The sequence below is a fragment of the Dendrobates tinctorius genome, unplaced genomic scaffold, assembly GCF_039654945.1.
Source record: "Dendrobates tinctorius isolate UK_male_01 unplaced genomic scaffold, ASM3965494v1 ptg000029l, whole genome shotgun sequence".
NCBI lineage: Eukaryota > Metazoa > Chordata > Amphibia > Anura > Dendrobatidae > Dendrobates > Dendrobates tinctorius.
Genome location: NW_027361697.1, coordinates 22,141,212 through 22,161,672, shown reverse-complemented (window position 1 = coordinate 22,161,672; position 20,461 = coordinate 22,141,212). Strand labels below are relative to the sequence as shown.

The 20,461-nt window shown below is 45.4% G+C and overlaps 1 protein-coding gene across 1 annotated transcript in view; it reads left to right on the top strand.

Annotated features, from left to right (window-relative positions):
* The first annotated feature begins 1,481 nt into the window (after window positions 1-1,481).
* BTBD8 (BTB domain containing 8) overlaps window positions 1,482-20,461 on the top strand; it is a 118,214-nt gene continuing 99,234 nt past the window's right edge. Inside the window, exons 1-4 of the mRNA XM_073571461.1 lie at window positions 1,482-1,956; window positions 9,242-9,424; window positions 13,363-13,574; window positions 19,958-20,075. Coding sequence (XP_073427562.1) covers window positions 1,841-1,956; window positions 9,242-9,424; window positions 13,363-13,574; window positions 19,958-20,075 — 629 coding nt within the window. The 5' untranslated portion in view covers window positions 1,482-1,840. The remainder of the gene's footprint in view (window positions 1,957-9,241; window positions 9,425-13,362; window positions 13,575-19,957; window positions 20,076-20,461) is intronic.

Genomic DNA, 20,461 nt, shown 5'->3' with positions numbered 1-20,461 from the left:
GGAGGCGCTGGACCGTGACACCCTTCGCATCGGACCACGCCCCCCGGATGCCGGGGTGAGTATAATATAACTTATTTTTCTTATCTTTCAGGTTACATCGGGGGCTTATCTACAGCATTACAGAATGCTGTAGATAAGCCTCTGATGGCGGTGGCCGCAGCTTATAGGCTGAAAATGGGGTGACAGATCCCCTTTACATTATTAACAGTGCATTAAGGAAGATGCAGTGTTGCATACCTCATTAGGTCCATTTACTTCACTGTGATTATTGGCACTTTCTTGCAGAGGGTAGAATATAACGTGCCTCAGGTTTGACTTATGCACCCTAAACTTGGAGAGATGTACCATCATTGAATTAGAAAAGATTTATTTCAAATATTGTACTTTTTGAGTTTACTAGTTTTAAGTGATTGCATTAATTTGCATAATTGACGAATATATCCTCTAGAGGATTTTTGAAGTGCTTATAAAGGCCTTAATACATGAGCTCTTTGCCCTTTAGCTACATTTTTAACGAAATACCCTTATGTTTAAAATTTGTGTTGGATACATTTTATTATTTAATTTAATAAAACATTTGTGATTTTAAATTCTTGTTGATGCCTCATCATCCCTCTAAGAATTTGGGATCTTGGGTATGTGGTTATACTAGAAGTTTTTGGGATATGGGTCGATTTAAGCATGGTAGCGTGGTGGGAGTTATAAGTGAGTTGTGTGTTCCAATCTTTCTGATTGGAATGATAAAATGCTCCTGTGGTGCGAATGTCGGGTGTCTGAAGCGTGCTAAAAAATAGATGTCACTTCTTTGGTGCTTATTCCATGTGTGAATTGAAGGCAAATAATGATATGATTTTTATCCTGGCTTTTGCAGCTAAAATAAGTAAAAAAAAAAGAGAATTAAATATTCCCTATTGTTCCACTCCATATTGTAACTGAAAATGCATGAAAACCCCCACACTGAATAAAACGCAGAATAGACTCGCGCCACAATCCACATCTTCTACAAACGATTTTTAGCTGTCAACTTTTCACCTAGAGAAAAAAATCCATATTAAAAAACCTCCATGTGAACACACGCTAAAAAGAAAGGGGAAAAAAATAACACGAGACGTGCACCACTGACACATTTTCTCATTCAGATAAATGGAAATCTTGTTGAATAAATGGTAAAAAAAAACACAATAAAAAACCTCCATGTGAACGTGCCCTTAGAAATGTTGGTCAACAAAACCCCCTTTACTAAGGAACAGGTATAAATGAAAACAGGAAAAGATAAAATAAAAACGAGGGAGTGGAAACCTAAGTCATCAGTCACACGAAAAGCGCAGAAGTGACGCACGTCTCCTCTGCAGCACACTGTGGGTTAATAGCTGCCCCCTTTCCCGCCTTCCCGGCCAGCTTTTCCTAGTTGACCAATAGAAATGCACGCCTTGTCGGAGTGATGGTTCCTATTGGTCTATGTTACTGCTTAGGGGCGTGACTTCCGGGAATGACGTCATCGAGCCGGCCAGGAGTCCCTGGTTCGAAAACAAAGTGTGCTGTGCCCGGAGCTGCGCCGTGCTCCGTGCTGCGCCCTCTGCTCCCTCCGGTGCCGGCCCGGGCCTGGTGTGACGCCTCCTGCCTCTGCTGTGTTTCCCCCTGGGGTTGCCTTGGTGACGGCACCTGTGCTCCCAGAGCTGATTAGCACCCAGCGGCTGTGGCTGCAGACAGTGTGTACAGTGCAGACAGTGTGCTCAATGGGATTGTATGAGTGACTGCTGCTGTGAGCTTCTGGCCACTGACTATACAATATATGGAGTCTGCATTCACAGGGAATGAGCCCTATTGACCACTGCTGGTGATGGCGTCGTCGTCCTCCGGCTGCTCAGAACCAAGGGGGCTTCGTGCTAAGGATGTGGCGGAGCGACGCCGGCTGCGGGATCTGCTCTGTGATCAGCTCAGCAGAGATCTGCTCAGGTGATGTATGGTCCCTATGTGTGTGGCGCACCGGTCCTGTACTCACTGACTGATACTGACTGACATGATACTCGCTGCCCAGAATGCAGGGTCTCTTCTCAGACCCAGAGGGAAACTACCCCCACACAGGCATCTTATAGGGGCCCTGCCGCCGCTGCGGACCAGTCTGATGTAGTGATTAGCTGTATTCCCCAGGTTATAACAGTTCTGGGGCATTTTACTTAAAGGCGCCGTCCACTACTATTAATGACCTAATCTTGGGATCAGTAATGCCTTATCCCGCACCCCTCCGATCAGCTGTGACCGGTGCACGGAGCAGTGCTGTGCCGCTCCATGCTTACATCCCTCCACTGATCAGAGGGGTCGGTCATCCACTGGGCACATAGTGATGACTTATTTGAAGAGTTGGTAATCCATATCAAAGTAAGGGGACAGCCCCTTTAAAAATGAGCGTTTTCCTCTTCCTCCTTTAGGGTGTGTGCACACGCTGCGGGTTCTGCTGTGGAATTTTCAGCGCGGATTTTGCAAAATCCGCAGGTCAGAAGACCTGCGGATTAGCCTGCGGTATTCCCCCTGCAGTTTGACACCTGGACAATGGAGTAGGTGTAAAATCGCTGCGGATTCCGCACAAAGAAGTGCCATGCTGCGGTTTTGAAACTGCAGCAAATCTGCGTGGAGAATTCTGCACTGTGTGCACTGCGGTTTTAGTTTTTCCATTGACTATAATGGTACTGAACACCGCAGCAGAATCTGCAACGTGTGCACACAGCCTTATTCCTCCTAGATATGAGTGATGCCTTTTTAGCCCATCACAGGGTTCCTCTTCTCTGCTGCTGGGGTCAGATCCAATTGCGGCTCAGCCGCTAAGCTCCGCCCTCCGCCCACCTCATCGGACATTTCCTGGTTGTTCGGTCCTGGCTTTCTGCGCTGCTTGGGGGACACTTCAGCATTTCTGCTGCTCGCCGGAACTAGGTAGGCTCTGCTCTGTGCAAAAATATTAGCCCTCCTCCACAGTTATTCCCCAATTTTCGCAGGCCATTCAGCGCAGTCTTTTCCTTATGCCCAACCCTGCAGGGGTACTCTTTTTCAGGCCCACCGCTATTCATTACGCCTGTGCGCTGTAAAAAGAAGTGGGCTTTGGGTCAGCCATCTCCTTTCTGCCCGTCCTGCAGTCCTTCGGCTATGTCGGCCTCTCAGGAGCACACAGATTCCCGTGATGAGGGTACGTCCTCTCTCCCAGACTGGGCCGTGGCTATGTCCCAGTCGGTTTCCGATCTGACCAAAGTCTCTCAGTCCTTGGTCCAGGTCCTAGAACGTTTGCCTCAGCTTTCTACAGCCACCGCTGCGCCGACCACCTCTCAAGGTGAGTCGTCCGGTCCTGACCGCGACCTTCAGAGGGACAGGCCGAGTAGGATTTCTAGGAAGCGTCTCCTATCGGGCTCGTCCTCCAGTTCGTTAGGCCCATCTGCTTCACCAAGGTGTCCTTCTCTTTCTGAGGATGACCTTGGGTCAGACGACGATCGACAATCAGGGTCTAGCTCAGAAGCAGACGACATGTCTAAGACTCGAAATATGGTCGATAGTCTTCTTTCAGCTATCTTCCAAACCCTGGAGATTAAGCAGGACAGGCCCATTACTCAGGAATGTTCTATACCATTTAAACGATCTAGGCCGCCACCCAAGACTTTCCCAAACCACCAAGAGTTTGATACGACTCTAGCCAAACATTGGGAGCACCCCGAGCACCGCTTTTCGGGCCGCAGGTATTTGGATGTCCTGTACCCATTTGAGGCTGATTTGCTTTCAAAATGGACCAAAGCCCCTGAGGTGGACCCTCCCGTTTCTTGCATAGCCTCTAAGACGGTTCTGTCCCTTCCAGACGGGGCATCGCTTAAGGACCCAACAGACAGGCAGCTAGAATCTATGGCGAAGTCTATATTTGAGGCCTCCGGCGCTTCCCTCTGCCATATTTTCGCCTCCTCCTGGGTGGCTACAGTCATTTTGGCTTGGGCAAAAATTCTTTGCAGGGGCATCTTAGCAGCAGCTCCCAAGGATGAGCTGGCAGACCTAGCAGATCAGATTAATCATGCAGGTAAATACCTCTTAGCCGCCTCCTTAGATGCGGCCGGTTGCGTAGCTAGGGCTAACAGCAATATAGTGGCTGTATGCAGAGTTCTTTGGTTAAAATCTTGGAATGCGGATACCACCTCTAAGAAGTCGCTCACCAATCTGCCCTTCCATGGTTCTCGGCTCTTTGGGGCCAAGCTGGATCAAATAATTTCGGATGCCACGGGGGGAAAAAGTACTTCACTCCCCCAGTCTCGACCACGACGTTTTTTTAATAGAAAGGGTTTTCGGCCCTTTAGGCCCTTTCGTCCGTTCTCGTCCACAGAGAGATCGGCCCAGCAAGAGCGTCCGTCCGCTTCCAGGGAGCGTGAGCAGAAGAAACCTTCTTACAAGCCCGCTCCCCGATGGAGATCTAGAGGACAATACTCCAGGTCGTCAGGTGCCCGTTCCAGTAGGTTTGCTTCCAAGTGACGGGGCACCCCCACCTGGAAGTGTTTCCAGGGTGGGAGGCAGACTTTCCTTTTTCGTGGACGCTTGGCTGTCAGTTGTCGACGACGCTTGGGTCAGGGAAATCATCACATCCGGTTACAAGATCGAATTTTCTTCCCCGCCAGACAGGCGGTTTTTCCTGTCGCGACCTCCAAGACAACGGTCCCACATTCCAGGATTCTTTCAGGCCGTCTCCTCCCTTCTTTCCGCCGGAGTGATTGTTCCCATTCCCTCAGACGAACGGTTTTCAGGGTTCTACTCAAATCTCTTCGTAGTCCCGAAGAAAGACGGCTCCCTGCGACCAATCCTGGACCTCAAATTGCTCAATCGCCACGTGAAGATTCTTCACTTCAAAATGGAGTCTCTTCGATCGGTGATAGCCTCAATGGAGCCCGGAGAATTTCTCTGTTCTGTGGACATACGGGATGCCTATCTTCACATCCCTGTTTGCTTGCAGCATCAGAAATATCTCAGGTTTGCGATTCAGGAAAATCATTACCAGTTCACGGCTCTTCCCTTCGGCCTAGCCTCTGCCCCCCCGTGTTTTCACAAAAGTGATGGCGACGGTCATGGCCATCCTTCGATCCAGAGGGATTCTCATCATTCCTTATCTGGACGATCTCTTAATCAAGGGCTCGTCCCGTCAAGACTGTCTCCTAAGTCTTCAGATAACCCTGGATACTCTCGTCCGTCTCGGGTGGTTAGTCAACAAAGAAAAGTCCGTTCTCAGCCCCACTCAGCGTCTGACCTTTTTAGGCATGGAGTTCGACACGAACCTGGCCCGGGTGTTTCTTCCGAGGGAAAAATTTGTGGCTCTGTTCAAAGGGATTCGAGCCCTCAAACGGCCTACGCCCATTCCCCTTCGATTCTGCATGAAAGTTCTGGGGAAGATGGTAGCTTCCTTGGAAGCAGTGCCCTTTGCACAGTTTCACCTTCGTCCTCTTCAGCTGTCCCTCCTACCAGTCTGGGACAAGACGACGAGGTCCTTAGACCGGCCCATTCTCCTCCCTCTCAAAGTGAAGCAATCCCTCACTTGGTGGACGATGTCTACATCACTCCTCCAAGGGAGGTCCTTCCTCCCGCTTCGGTGGCAAGTCATCACCACCGATGCCAGCCTCCTGGGTTGGGGAGCGGTTTTTCATCAGAGGACGGCTCAAGGACACTGGGACCCACAGGAAGCTCTTCTTCCTATCAATCTGCTCGAGATCAGAGCGATCTTTCTGGCCCTTCTTCGCTGGCAATCCCTTCTCGTCTGCAAGCCGATCCGCATTCAGTCGGACAACGCCACGGCTGTGGCGTACATAAACCATCAGGGCGGCACGCGCAGCCACCAAGTCATGTCAGAAGTGGCAAGGATTCTGCGCTGGGCGGAACGTTACGTCCCTACAATCTCCGCCGTTCACATTCCAGGGGTGGAAAACTGGGCAGCCGACTTTCTGAGTCGTCAAGGCCTAGCGTCAGGCGAATGGTCTCTCCATCCCTCAGTCTTCGATCAGATATGCAAGCGCTGGGGTTCTCCGGACGTCGACCTCATGGCATCTCGGATGAACCACAAAGTTCCGCGCTTCGTAGCCAGGTCCAGGGATCCTCTAGCCGTCGCTTGCGACGCCCTAGTAATCCCATGGTCCCAGTTCCAACTCCCTTATCTTTTTCCACCTCTTGCCTTGATCCCAAGAGTGGTCAAGAAGATAAAATTGGAAGGCGTTCCGGTAATTCTTGTGGCTCCAGACTGGCCGAGACGGCCTTGGTATGCGGAACTGGTGAACATGCTCGCGGACGTTCCCTGGAGACTTCCAGACCGTCTGGATCTTCTCTCGCAAGGCCCCCTTTACCACAAGAATTCTCGGTCTCTGAATTTAACGGCATGGCCGTTGAGGCCGCAATCCTAAGAGAATCAGGTTTGTCCAGCCAAGTGATTCAGACGATGATCAAAGCCAGGAAGCCAGCCTCTTCCCGCATTTACCACAGGTGTTGGAAGGCTTCTTTCCGTTGGTGCGACGATAAACTTTTTCCAATCACCTTTTCCATTCCGTCCATACTGGGTTTTCTCCAGTCTGGCTTAGATTCGGGTCTGTCTCTCAGTACCCTGAAGGGCCAGGTTTGTGCCTTGTCTATCCTCTTTCAAAGAGAGCTCGCTTCCTTACCGCAGGTTAAGACGTTCCTCCAAGGAGTCGCTCATGTGGCTCCTCCTCATCATTCACCAATAGAACCGTGGGATCTCAATCTCGTTCTTGGCGCCCTCCAAAAGGCGCCGTTTGAGCCCATCCAGGACATTCCTTTGTCACTTCTGTCATGGAAGGTAACCTTTTTGATCGCCATTACATCCATCAGAAGAGTTTCTGAGTTAGCGGCCTTGTCATGCCGTTCTCCTTATCTGGTGCTCCATCAGGATAGTCGTCCTCAGGCCCGTTCCTTCCTTCCTGCCAAAGGTGGTTTCCTCCTTTCACATCAACGAGGATATCGTTCTTCCATCGTTTTGTCCGGCTCCTTCTCACCCTCTTGAGAAGTCACTCCACAAGCTGGATGTTGTTAGAGCCTTGCGTGTCTACCTCGCTAGGACCACTTCACTTCGTCAATCCGATTCATTGCTGGTCATTTCTGAAGGTCGGAGGAAAGGGCTTCCGGCATCCAAATCCACGCTCGCTGGATTCGTTCTACCATTCAGGAAGCTTACCGACTTCAGGACAAACGGCCCCCTCCGGGAGTGAGAGCTCACTCCACCCGGGCTGTGGCAGCTTCGTGGGCCGTTCGACACCAGGCTTCGGCTCTGCAACTTTGCAGGGCCGCGACCTGGTCGTCTTTGCACACTTTTGCGAGGTTCTACAGGGTTCATACCCAGGCCTCGTCTGATGCAGTTGTTGGTAGGAAGGTTCTGCAGGCGGCGGTGGTGCATCGGCCGACCTAAGCCCTTCCTGTTCTTTCGTTCCTTATTGCTGTTCCCACCCTCGGGACTGCTTTGGAACGTCCCATGGTATTCTGTGTCCCCCAATAAGGCGATAAAGAAAGATGGATTTTTGGTTCTTACCGTAAAATCTCTTTCTTGGAGCCTTCATTGGGGGACACAGCACCCTCCCTGTTTAAAATTGTAACGTGTTGGGTCTTTGAGTCCCCTGTTGGGTTGGTACATATGTTTAAAGTGTTCCGTTGCTTCTCCTACTGCTTTTTCACCAACTGAGGTGCCTAGTGCCTGTCGGTGGGTGTATACTGCCGGGGAGGAGCTAATTTTCTTGTTTTGCATAGTGTCAGCCTCCTAGCAGCAGCAGCAGCATACACCCATGGTATTCTGTGTCCCCCAATGAAGGCTCCATGAAAGAGATTTTACGGTAAGAACCAAAAATCCATCTTTTTCCAGGAGGAACAGCGCAATGCAGATTTACTTAAAAAAACAAAAAACAATGCCCCAGAATTGTTATATTATGGGGAATCTGAGAACTGAGTAAGACGGAGCAGTCAGGGGGGTGACATATGCCTTTGTATCACATATTGTTCTGCTGATTTGTTCGGTTAAATGGGGAAATATTTTAGTTATAAAATAATAATGAAGTCGCATTAACTTAAACCGGTTTGTGTCTTGAGCTCTTCTGGAGTTTCTTGATGGCAAATGCCTTCAGTCATAATCCCACCTTGTGTTCTCCATCTGTAGCCTACGATGTATTGGATGGATAAGAGCGCACTGACGTGTCCATAAGCGTCTACTGATGGCAATCGCTGTTTGCAGGTCTCTCTGGGGGACAATGCACTGTGTGGATCCGATTCCCCATACACCAAAAAGGCACAAACATTAAAACGCCGCTCTTTTATGATATGAGAAGTGATGTAGGTGCAGTACTGGACAGAGACTTCTTGCTATGCTCTTGATGGCCCGATTTTGGTTCAGGCAATCCCATTGTGTAGAACTTTACGGGCATTGGTGCTGATCACAGTGCAAGATTGGGAACACCAGATAAATATCCTGTAACACTTTTAGTACACAAAACTAATTGGGTGACACGAAAAGAAAGCTTGGGGTGGAGAGCCTTGTAGTGTACAATGATAAGGACTTCACCCTGCTTTTATTTTTTGAAACCAATAAAGGGATGTCCCATGTTCTCAATCAGTAGCCTACCGTTCTCCTGCTTGCTGGGGGGACAGTGCACTCTTGATTGATTGACTGTTCAGACTTTTAGCATCGTCGCGCCCAAACTGTGGGCTCTCATATACTTCAAGCAGGGGTTAGGTTCTGCAGAGAGAAAGCGAGGTGCACAGAGGGCTTGAAGATGACCAGATCCAGCTATCTGGCCAGCATCAGAGCAGCACTTATAAGCGCTCTTCTCCTTAAAGGGGATGTCCATTTTTAGGGATATGTGCCCCAAGTGCATGTCACCTCTCCAATCTAATTGCTTAGCAGTGTGAAGGCTGATAACATGCACCACTGAGCTTAGTGTACCAGAGTTTGGGGTCACTTTCCTGAAAGTGGATCACCCTTTATTAAGAAGTAAACCCAATGCTGATAGACTGCGGCACTGTCTGTTAACGAGCAGAAAACAATAGAATACATACCGTAATCCCACCATTTTTGAGAACAAAGGATCTTTTAATGAAAAGTAAATTGCAGAGTTGCCTGCTCTTACAAACACTTTGCAATTTTAACCATTTATATTGATAAGACCCCTTTAAAAAGCTGCTTTGTTTACGATGTTGTATATTTCTTATACTTTTGCTCAACTCAAAATCTTTTTTTCTTCTCCAGACTTTTGAATGAAGAGATTCATACAGATGCAATTCTTCATGTTGGACAAACTCGATTTAAAGTGCACAAGGCCGTGTTATGGGCGAGAGCTCCAGAATTCTATATGTGGGTCACAAGACAGGACACAGGGGACCCCTTCATTGTGCAGAACGTGGAGCCATCTGAGATGCAAACCTTTCTTAAGTGAGTGCAAATTTATTCCCAACGCGTTTTGAAGTAAGGACTACTTCTTCCTCAGGGGATGACAAACAACATGACATCCCCCGAGGAAGAAGTAGTCCTTACTTCGAAACGCGTTGGAAATAAATGATTGATCTTTCACCGTAAGTGGGATTCTGTATTTTGTCAAGCAGCGCATGGAAGTCCATAAATTATTTCCATAAGAATTGATATATGCACTGAACGGTCTGCTACGGATAATGAACAGGTGTGAACACTGGCTTTTAAATGAATGGCGATCGGCAAGCAAGTTTCCGCATGGCTGTCTCATACACTTGCTGATCAGTGTAACTAAACCAACCCTAAAGATGACTTTTTGTGATAAGAGTGAAGATGATGTCATGTAACCTCATAGTCGATAGAAGTAAAGCAAAAATGCTTAAATGGGATAGTTTATCTGTTTTCTTATCCTCCTCTCATTTGGTTTATGATCACAAAGTTCATCTCTACTTTCATGTGGTCATAAATTGGCACAGAGGAGCTCAGAAAAAGGAAGATAGGTCATTCTGACAATAGATTCTGACCAGGCATACCACTGTCGTGCATTTTCTGCATGATGGAGATTGAGATCAGGGAGAGACGGTTTAAGTTGTACAGTGAGTTCATGCTTTCCTAAACTCTGGATTGCTCTCATCTCGCTCCCTCCTGTCCTATCAATTAGTCATCCAATTGCAAAGAGGCTACAGGGAAGCTACCCAACACTTCTCATTTAACCACTGTTAACCCCTCCATGACCCAGCCTATTTTGACCTTAATGACCAGGCCATTTTTTGCAATTCTGACCAGTGTCCCATTATGAGGTAATAACTCAGGAACGCTTCAACGGATCCTAGCGATTCTGAGACTGGTTTTTCGTGACATATTGTGCTTCATGTTAGTGGTAAATTTAGGTCGATAATTTTTGCGTTTATTTGTGAAAAAAATCAAATTTGGCGAAAATTTTCCAATTTTCAAATGTTGAATTTTTTATTCTGTTAAACCAGAGAGTTGTGTCACAAAATAGTTACTAAATAACATTTCCCACATGTCTACTTTACATCAGCACAATTTTGGAAACAAAATATTTTTTGTTAGGAAGTTATAAGGGTTAAAAGTTGACCAGCGATTTCTCATTTTTACAACAAAATTTACAAAACCATTTTTTTTAGGGACCACCTCACATTTGAAGTCACTTTGAGGGATCTATATTGCAGAAAATACCCAAAAGTGACGCCATTCTAAAAACTGCACCCCTCAAGATACTCAAAACTACACTCAAGAAGATTATTGACCCTTAAGGTGTTTCACAGGAACTAAAGCAACGTGGAAAGAAAAAATGGACATTTTAATTTTTCCAACCAAAATTTTCTTTTGGCATCAATTTTTTCATTTTCACATGGGCAACAGGATAAAATGGATCCTAAAATTTGTTGGGCAATTTCTTCTGAGTACACCGATACCTCATATGTAGTCATAAACCACTGTTTGGGTGCACGGCAGGGCTCAGAAGGGAAGGAGCGCCATTTGACTTTTTGAATGGAAAATATGCTGGAATATTTAGCGGTTGCCATGTCGCGTTTGGAGAGCCCCTGTGTGCCTAAACATTGGAGCTCCCCCACAAGTGACCCCATTTTGGAAACTAGACCCCTTATGGAACTTATCTAGATGTGTAGTGAGCACTTTGAACCCCCAAGTGCTTCACAAAAGTTTATAACACAGAGCAGTGAAAATAAAAAAATTTTTTTCCTCCAAAAATGATTTTTTAGCACGCTATTTTTAATTTTCACAAGGCTAACAGGAGAAATTGGACCATAAAAGTTGTTGTCCAGTTTGTCCTGAGTACGCTGGTACCCCATATGTGGGTGGGGACCACTGTTTGGGCACACGTCGGGGCTCGGAAGGGAAGTAGTGACATTATGAAATGCTGATTTTGATGGAATGGTCTGCGGGCATCATGTTACATTTGCAGAGCCCCTGATGTACCTAAACTGTGGAACCCCCCCACAAGTGACCCCATTTTGGAAACTAGACCCCCCCCCCCCCCCAAGGAACTTATCTAGATGTGTGGTGAGCACCTTGAACCCCCAAGCGCTTCACAGAAGTTTATAACCCAGAGATGTGAAAATTAAAAAAAAAAAAAAACTTTTTCCACAAAAATATTTTAGCCCTCATTTTTTTTATTTTCCCAAGGGTACCAGGAGAAATTAGACCCCCAAAGTTGTTGTGCAAATTTTCCTGAGTACGCTGATACCCCATGTGTTGGGGTAAACCACTGATTGGGCACACGTCGGGGCTTGGAAGGGAGGAAGCGCCGTTTGACTTTTTTTTTTCATTGATGAAATATTACTATCGCTCTGTTTGGCTGTTTAAAAGTGAATCAGAGCGATCGTAGCCACGTCGGGGCGAAGCCACGCCCCCCCCGTGGTGAAGTACAAAGCCCCCTGTATCGTCGGGTGACCTTTCAGTGACCTAGGTCACCCGACCTGCAGGGGGGCTTTAAAGTCATGACGCCACATAGGCGTCACTGGTCAGATTGGTACCAGTTTTCATGACGCCTATGTGGCGTCATTAGTTGTGAAGGGGTTAAAGTGGATCTGTCAGCAGGTTATTACTATGCATTCTGTGAGCAGAATGACGTATGGGTACAGACCATGGTTCCAGGGATGTATCACTGGACTGCTTGGTACAGTTTTGATAGATGTAGCATTGCTTAGAATGCAGAGCTGTGTATAACCCCGCCCACACCCCTGATTGGCAGTATCCTGTATACGCTGTATAATTAGCTGCCAATCGGTGGTAGGGGGCGGGGTTACCCATTTTAGCAGGACTGCCTGGCACTTGATACCTAGTTTTGCAGTGATAATTTCATGCTGATAAAACACTGATAGTATTGAAACTACTGCAAGCTGCTGAGCATGTGACTCATCCATGGAATCAGGCTGTGTACCGTACATTATGCTGACAGATTCCTCTTAAGGGGCTATTCCCGTCTAATAAGGATGGCTTAGTATGAAGATCTTTGTTTTAACCTTCACACCTGCAGGACAGCTCTGCTCAAGTGCACAACTCTGGAAAATGGACCTACTACTGTGCTGTGAAAAGTAGATCTGTTAGGAATTCCCAAAAGTTAGTCCCCCGTTGATTATAAAAGTATGGCCTATACCCAGGGTTCCCAACCTGTAGCTCGGGATCCACATGTGGCTCGCGGTCCCATGAATTGTGGCTCGTGACTGTTTACCAGCTTTTGGTGCATTAGCTCCAGACCTAGCAATCAGGTATGAAGAGAACATCTCAAAATGATGAATTTTGTGAGTAACCCTGTACAGAAGAGCAGATCTGGATGCACATTTACTGGTCTTAGGGGTTTATAGATGTTTTAGGTATGGTACGCTGGAGGATGGTACTACCTGTTAGAGGAGGTGCTCATAGCTGGATGAGACAGTGTGTTGGGAGTCCTTGATGGGAGAATACTGAATGGGGGTACTGTGGGAACCCCGGAATCTCAGTGTACTGCTTTGGAGTGATTTCTGTGGAAAAGCTTTGGTTATCGTTATACCTGTAATGGGGGGGGGGGGGGGAGCTTTGGTTGACACTACTTTGAAGGGGGTGGGAGCTGGATGTGGCTCACGACCCTCTATCTAAGCTGAATGTGGCTCTCAAGGTCAGAAAGGTTGGGGGACCACTGGCCTGTACTATAGATATGAGAAAATGAATACCCCTTTTAAAATGTTTTCTTTAAAACGCTCAAGCTTCAGCGTAAAACGCGTTTTGGATTCTTGCACATTTTAGTAAATCGTGCTGCCCAAGCTGGACGCAGCATAATCTTGCTGACAGATACCATTTTTTTATTATTTTTTTTTAAAGCTATACTTACATGTATTATCTATATTATTAGAACTTATTACAGTTTTATTCTTTTTCAGGCTGGTATACTCCTCCCCTTGGAAAGTTAAAGATCGAGAAGATCACATTCTTCAGATGGTAAAAGATCAGTCCCAGCTAAATCCAGAACACAACCATGATTTATGTGATGGAAAAAGTACCACACATTCTGCTGTGGAAAATGACAACGTTCCGATGAGTAATGTTTTTGTTGCTGAGAGGATAGACACAGAGGAAAACCACAACTATGATGGTAAGATTTCCACTAGCTGAGACAAGTGGCCTGTACAGATGGCATTTACAGCCCCAAACCCCTCATATTTAGATGCCCTTTTCATGCTTAAAGGGGTGGCCACTTTATCGTTATTTTAACACGTGTGTGGGGGACATGATTTTGTGTACATTTAGGCTATGTACCCACATTGCAGAGATGCTGCGGAAATTTCCGCAACTCCCCGCCGTGGGAAAAACGCATGGAATTCGCATGCGGATTTCAAGCGCATTCCAGGCGATTTGAAGCATCGCTTGGAATGTGATTGACAGGTTGGTCACACTCGTCAAACATACTGTTTGACAAGTGTTACCAACTTTTTACTATTGAGGCTGCCTATGCAGCATCAATAGTAAAAGGGTGTAAGAAATTTAAAAAAAAAAAAAAAAAATCGTGACACTCACCTTCCGGTGTCCCGCGCAGCCTTCCCTATCCTCTCGATACTCCCGTTCCCAGCGATGCCTTGCGACAATGACCTTTGACGTAGCGAGACCACTACGTCATCACAGGTCCTTGCTGCAAGGCATTACTGCATTCTCATGTGTGCGGAATCACGGTGATTCTTTACGGGTGCGCGGCGATTCCGCAAAAATGAGCCCCCTGTGTTTTTTTTTTCCGCTATGAGATTCCGCCGTGGGAAAAAGCGCAGCATTAGCACAGCAGGTGCGGAATGCCATAGGAATGCATGGGGTGAGTTCTGTATGTGTTTTCGTGGCAAAAACGCATACAATCCGCATCGTGCGTACACAGCCTTATGATTATCGATAGCTTTTATCCTGCCCTTGTTCGGACATCATTCTTCACAGTCTGCACAGCTCTCCTATCCATAAAATGGCTGCTAATGGAGGAGCATGTGACCAGATCTGTCAATCAATCTCCTCCAATAAGAAAGCAGCTTTCTCGTGTACGGTATTATATTTTTTTTTTATTTTTTTTTTTAATTGGAGGGGTCTGGTCACATGCTCCTCCATCAGCAGCTATTTTATGGACTGGGGAGCTGTGCAGTCTGTGAGGAAAGTGAAGCTAACAAGAGCAGGAGACGAACCTGTCATATAATAGGAAAATTCTATTCCACAAAATCATGTCCCCAACATATAGATGGATAACGTGGTCAATGCTGGTATAACGCGTTCTGCAGCCAGCAACAGATGGCACAACACATGATATAGAAAGCAAATGGTTCCACATTTTTAGTGCAACCCAACTGCAAAAATTATTAATAGCCCCAATTGCATATACCTTGCCAAAATCCCTTTTATCGTGTGTGTGTGTGTATATATATATATATATATATATATATATATATATATATATATATATATATATATATATATACACACACATACATACATACATACATACATACATACATACATACATACATACATACATACATATACACACACACACAGTGATCAGGCAGCGTAAGAGTGGGGAGGACTATAAGCGCCCCAGAGAAAACTGTGTACATATACCTTATATATATCTCATTTTTTGGGACTCGTAACAGGTCTTCTTTAAGTTTAAAAAAAAAAAGTTGCCCAATAACATTTTCAGCTCCAGTTATTCAGGCGAAATGTTGTCACAAGAACTTGTGTTTATTGAAGTAATGAAATCCATCAATATTCACAAAGGATCTTGTAACTGACACTATTCTGGCTGGGTCAGATTGATGTATTGATGCATTTGTGGTTATGTGCAGGTTTTTTTCATTTTCCTTTCTTGCGCTCTTTTTCTTGCTCCATTATGTATGAAAACTACAGACATATGTTTGTTTTAATAAATGATTGTATTTCCAGAGAAGTTAAAGAGTAACTAAAGGACCTGCCCTCTATGGCATAGTGCGTACTCTGCTCTTTGAATGAGCGCAGGCAGGGAGCTGTAGGATACAAGTCATTTATTAGCAAGAAAGTGTTCTTCCTCTTGTACAAATAAGACAGCTCATTCTGAAAGTTCACTTGAGCTGCCTGGCACCCCTTTATTTATTAACCCTGACCATACTAGGTGTGTCACAGAATGACCGTTCAGTAGTTCACTATTGCTACCAGGGCTGTGGAGTCAGTAAGCCAAACCTCTGACTCCTCAATTTCCCTGACTCTGACCCCACAGCCCTGCCTCACTACTGAGCATGTACATAAAGTGCAGCACAGATTCATCTCATCTATGACCCCACAGCACTGGTCACTACTGAGAATGTACATAATGTGCAGCACAGATTCATCTCATCTACGACCCCACAGCCCTGCCTCACTACTGAGCATGTACATAAAGTGCAGCACAGATTCATCTCAACTACGACTCCACAGCCCTGCCTCACTACTGAGCATGTACATAAAGTGCAGCACAGATTTATCTCATCTACAACCCCACAGCCCTGCCTCACTACTGAGCATGTACATAAAGTGCAGCACAGATTCATCTCATCTATGACCCCACAGCACTAGTCACTACTGAGCATGTACATAAAGTGCAGCACAGATTCATCTCAACTACGACCCCACAGCCCTGCCTCACTACTGAGCATGTACATAAAGTGCAGCACAGATTCATCTCATCTACGACCCCACAGCCCTGCCTCACTACTGAGCATGTACATAAAGTGCAGCACAGATTCATCTCCACTAAAAGCCGAGATCCTAAGATCAGAAACAGAACAGACATTTACAGGACATTTCATAACTTTCCCAAATTGACAGCACATCCTGCCTTGTAGTACTGTACCCAATGTATTATATATTTTAGGAGTCGGTCCATTTTATTCTAACTCCATCAAAATGGACTTTGACTCCACAGCCCTAATACTAAGCCATACTACAATCAAGGCTGTCCTGATCAATAAATGAAATCTCTTATGCTCCATTCATAAAGCTATAGATCTATGTTGTTTGCTCTTGGCCTCTGAAGGTCCCGTGTCCTGATGACTTTACATTCTAAAATGTTTGCACACTGGTTTCTTATATTATTTTTTTTTTTTTTTTTTTTTTTTTTTTCCTTTAATCCCTTTATGGGATTTTTCTGTGCAATTGTAATAAAAAAAATAAACCCTATTTTTATAGATTCATAAATTAGACATTTCATTATGGAATTTCCAATACTATATCCACCTCTCTGACAGCCCTAGGGTCCTCCAGTGAGCCATGAACTTTCTACTGAATACACATGAAATTCCTTTGATGCAGTGAAAAGGTTTCTTTCCTTTTTGCTTTCCCTGTGTATAGCACAATCAGCATTGAACAGTGCTTATAAAGATATGTTACCGTTGAGATCCAGCTCCGGATTATGTGGGCCTTAAAGGGAATCTGTCACCTGAATTTGGCGGGCTATTTTGGCAAAGCCTAAAAGCATTACTGCGCATGCACCGGTTAACTATGTCCCTGAAGTATTTCGCTGTGTTCCGGGACATAGTTAACCGGTGCATGCGCAGTAATGCTTTTAGGCTTTGCCCGCAGTTTGGCAAAGCATAATGCGCGTGCACGAGGCAAAATTGCATTGCGCACGTGCGGACTATGGCGGACACCTACTCCAATTCCAGAAAATATTGCGGATGGCGGCCACGGATGGGGAGGGGGAATGGATAGGAAACACCGCCCATTGGACCGGACTGAAGTCATTTAAATGGCCCGCCAAATTCAGGTGACAGATTCCCTTTAAAATAGTGAAAGTCTGTGAACTCTTTAGAATTTTTCATACTTTTGCATAAATTTGACCTAAAATTGCATCATATTTTTACATAAGTCCTTTGCTTCCAGTATCTGATATGACACCTTGCACAGCTATAACTGCTGCCAAATATTTCCGATATTTGTTGATTAGTCCTGTACATCGGGATTGGAGGAATTTTAGCCCAATCTCTCTAACTCTGTTCATAGATAAGCTTGTGAGGAGGGTCCTAACTTCTTTGGTATCGGAGTTGGGTTATTCTTTAATGTCTCTATTGTCTATACAAGTCCCCCTATAAAGTACAGTGTGCGGAATATGTTGCCGCTATATAAATGTATGTTGGTGTGTTTTCTCCCATGAACTGCTCCCTTCAGGTTCTTCCACAGCATTTCTGTAATGTCAGGCCTTTGACTTGGCCATTCCAAAACTTTTGGCTTTGATCTTCTCGAAGCACTCTTCTGTTCTGTGGCACGTTGCCTTTGTAGCATGACCACGCTCTCCTGAGATTCAGCTCATGGACTGATATCCTGACATTTTCTTTTAGAATTTACTGCTATAATTGAGAACTCACTGTTCCATTGCATGCTGGCACAGATGCAGCAAAGTAGGTCCAAATCATCATACTACCACCACTGTGTTTTACAGACACTTTTTTTAATCTGCTGTAGTGCAGCATTTTTTCTTTTTGTAAACCGAATGCTTCTTATTGAAACTAAAATACTCATCCATTTACAAAACCTTGTCCCGGTAGCCTTCTGGCTTGTTCAGTTGATCTTTAGCAAATTGTGGCTGGGCAGCGATTTTCTTTTTAGGACAGTAGTGGCTTGTTTGTAATCCTGCCATGCACACAATTGTTGTTCAGTGTCCTGATGGTGGACTTGTGAACATTAAGGCTATGTGTCCACGTTAGCGTTTTAAACCTGACACAAAACCGGATTCGTTCCCAGAAAACGCACGTTTTATTTCTGCGCGTTTTTGACACGTTTTTTTCCGCGCGTCTTCTGGGCCCATAGGAAATAGCGACTACTCCGCAAAATTAATGAACATGCTGCGTTTTTAGCCGCAAAGGCTAGCTTCACACTAGCGTTTTGGGCCGCAGCGCACGGCCGCCGCTAAGCCCTGCCCCCTCCGGTCATCTCCGCCTAGTATCGCACACGGCTGCATGCGATCTGCACACCCTATCTTTAGTATAGGGTGCGCAGACCGTGTGCTAGTAGAATTTTGCGTGCGCTGCGCCCTTTTGACGGTGCGCCGGTGTGCGCCGAATGCACCATGTTACATTTTGGTGCACTCGGAGCACCGTCAAAAGGGCGCAGTGCACGCAAAATTCTGCTAGCGCACGGTCTGCGCACCCTATGCTAAAGATAGGGTGTGCAGATTGCATGCAGCCGTGTGCGATACTAGGCGGAGATGACCACAGGGGGTGCGGCTTAGCGGCGGCCGTGCGCTGCGGCCCAAAACGCTAGTGTGAAACTAGCCTTAGCGTTTCCTTAGCAGAAAAAAACGCATCGATTGGCACAAAAAGGCCAAAATACATTAAAATGAATGGGAAGCTTATTTTAAGCGTTTCTGAAGCGTTTGATCCGGAACAAACGCTTCAAAAATGCTTAAATGCTAATGTGGGCACACAGCCTGACATGCGAGGGAGGCCTTTAGTTACATTACCTTGGGTCCCTTTGTGACCTTGCGGACTATTAGAAGCCTTGCTCTTAGAGTGATCATTGTTGGATGACCGCTTCTGGAAGGGTAGTAAGTCTTGAATTTCCTCTATTTATGCACAAAATCTGTCTGATTGTGGATTAGTCGAGTCCAAATTCTTTTAGGGAGAGTTCTTTATCGTTTTCTGGCCTGATCGCATCAACAACTCTTCTTCAGAAGTCTGCAGAAATCTCTTTGTGCCATTAGACACATACACAAACATGTTGTGAAGATCAGACTTTGATAGATCCCGTTCTTTAAAGGGGTGGTCCAACCCCTTTCTAAATAAAGTAGTCCTCCTTATAAAATAAACTGTATACTTGCCTCCTGTAGCGGCGTTGGATCGCCTGTGACATTGGTTGCAGGCTCAAGTGGAATAACAATCAGTAGTCACAATTGGCTACTGCACTCTCGCTTCTTTTATTTGTCCAAGGTTTGCGCCTTTGGACGACGTCGGACCAAATGGAAGTAGTGAGAGCTCAGCAGGCAAATAATGACTGCCGATTGGCTACAGAGCTCATGTGGAATAAGTCTGGGGCTGCGATTAGCCTGCGGAACTCTCGCTACTACAAAGGCGCGGACCTTGGACAAACGGAAGAAGTTGGTGCAGTAGCCATTTGTGACTAATTGGCTACAGGGCTAATGTTTGACAATGTCATGGGAGGCCTGGCGCTGATAACGCTGGCACACATAGATCTATAGTATGCAGTTTTTTGTATTTTTTATTTTATAAGAGGAACTACTTTTTATATAAAAAAAAAAAAGTTGCCCATATTTATGCAGCAATATGGAGACTGTTCACAAATTTTCAAGCACCATTGTGGTAAGGTGCAGGTCCTATGTGAACTCCTTCCTGTTATGGTGTGGGCCTTCATCATGATGCTTTTCTATCTATCAGCAAAAAATATTACAGAATATGATTCATTCATCGGTTACACCATTAATGCAGTCATAATCTGTAATATATTTGTATTTTAATACAGATGTATATTTTTTTCTAACTATAGACCTTACTGCAAATGAAGCATCATCTGACCTTGGTAAAGATTTGCTGTCACTTTTCAAACAATCCTTTGCTTCTGACGTAGCTATCCAAGTGGAAGAAACTGCTTTTCATGCACACAGGTACTGGAACTTCCCAATGTCATTGTTTTTATGTTTTTTTTTTTTTTTTTTAAGTTTTTTTTTTTTTTTTAAGTTTTTACTTTATTCTAATCATAGCAGTTTACATGGAGAAGACAGAATACAAATTTGGACATAGCATATTAAATTAAGCAAGACAGAACCAGCCAAAAAAGGATCACGGCAATCTTCACTCTAACCCTTTAATTGCTGCAAGCTTTTGAAATAAACAAACCTGAATCATAACGTGAATAACTATATGTTCTACACCTGCACACGCATGTGTTAAAGGGAATCTGTCATTCGTTTTTGTCTTGTAATCTGAGAGCAGCATGATGTAGAGTAGGTGCAGAGACCCCGAGTCTAGCTATGTGTAATTTACGAAGTTG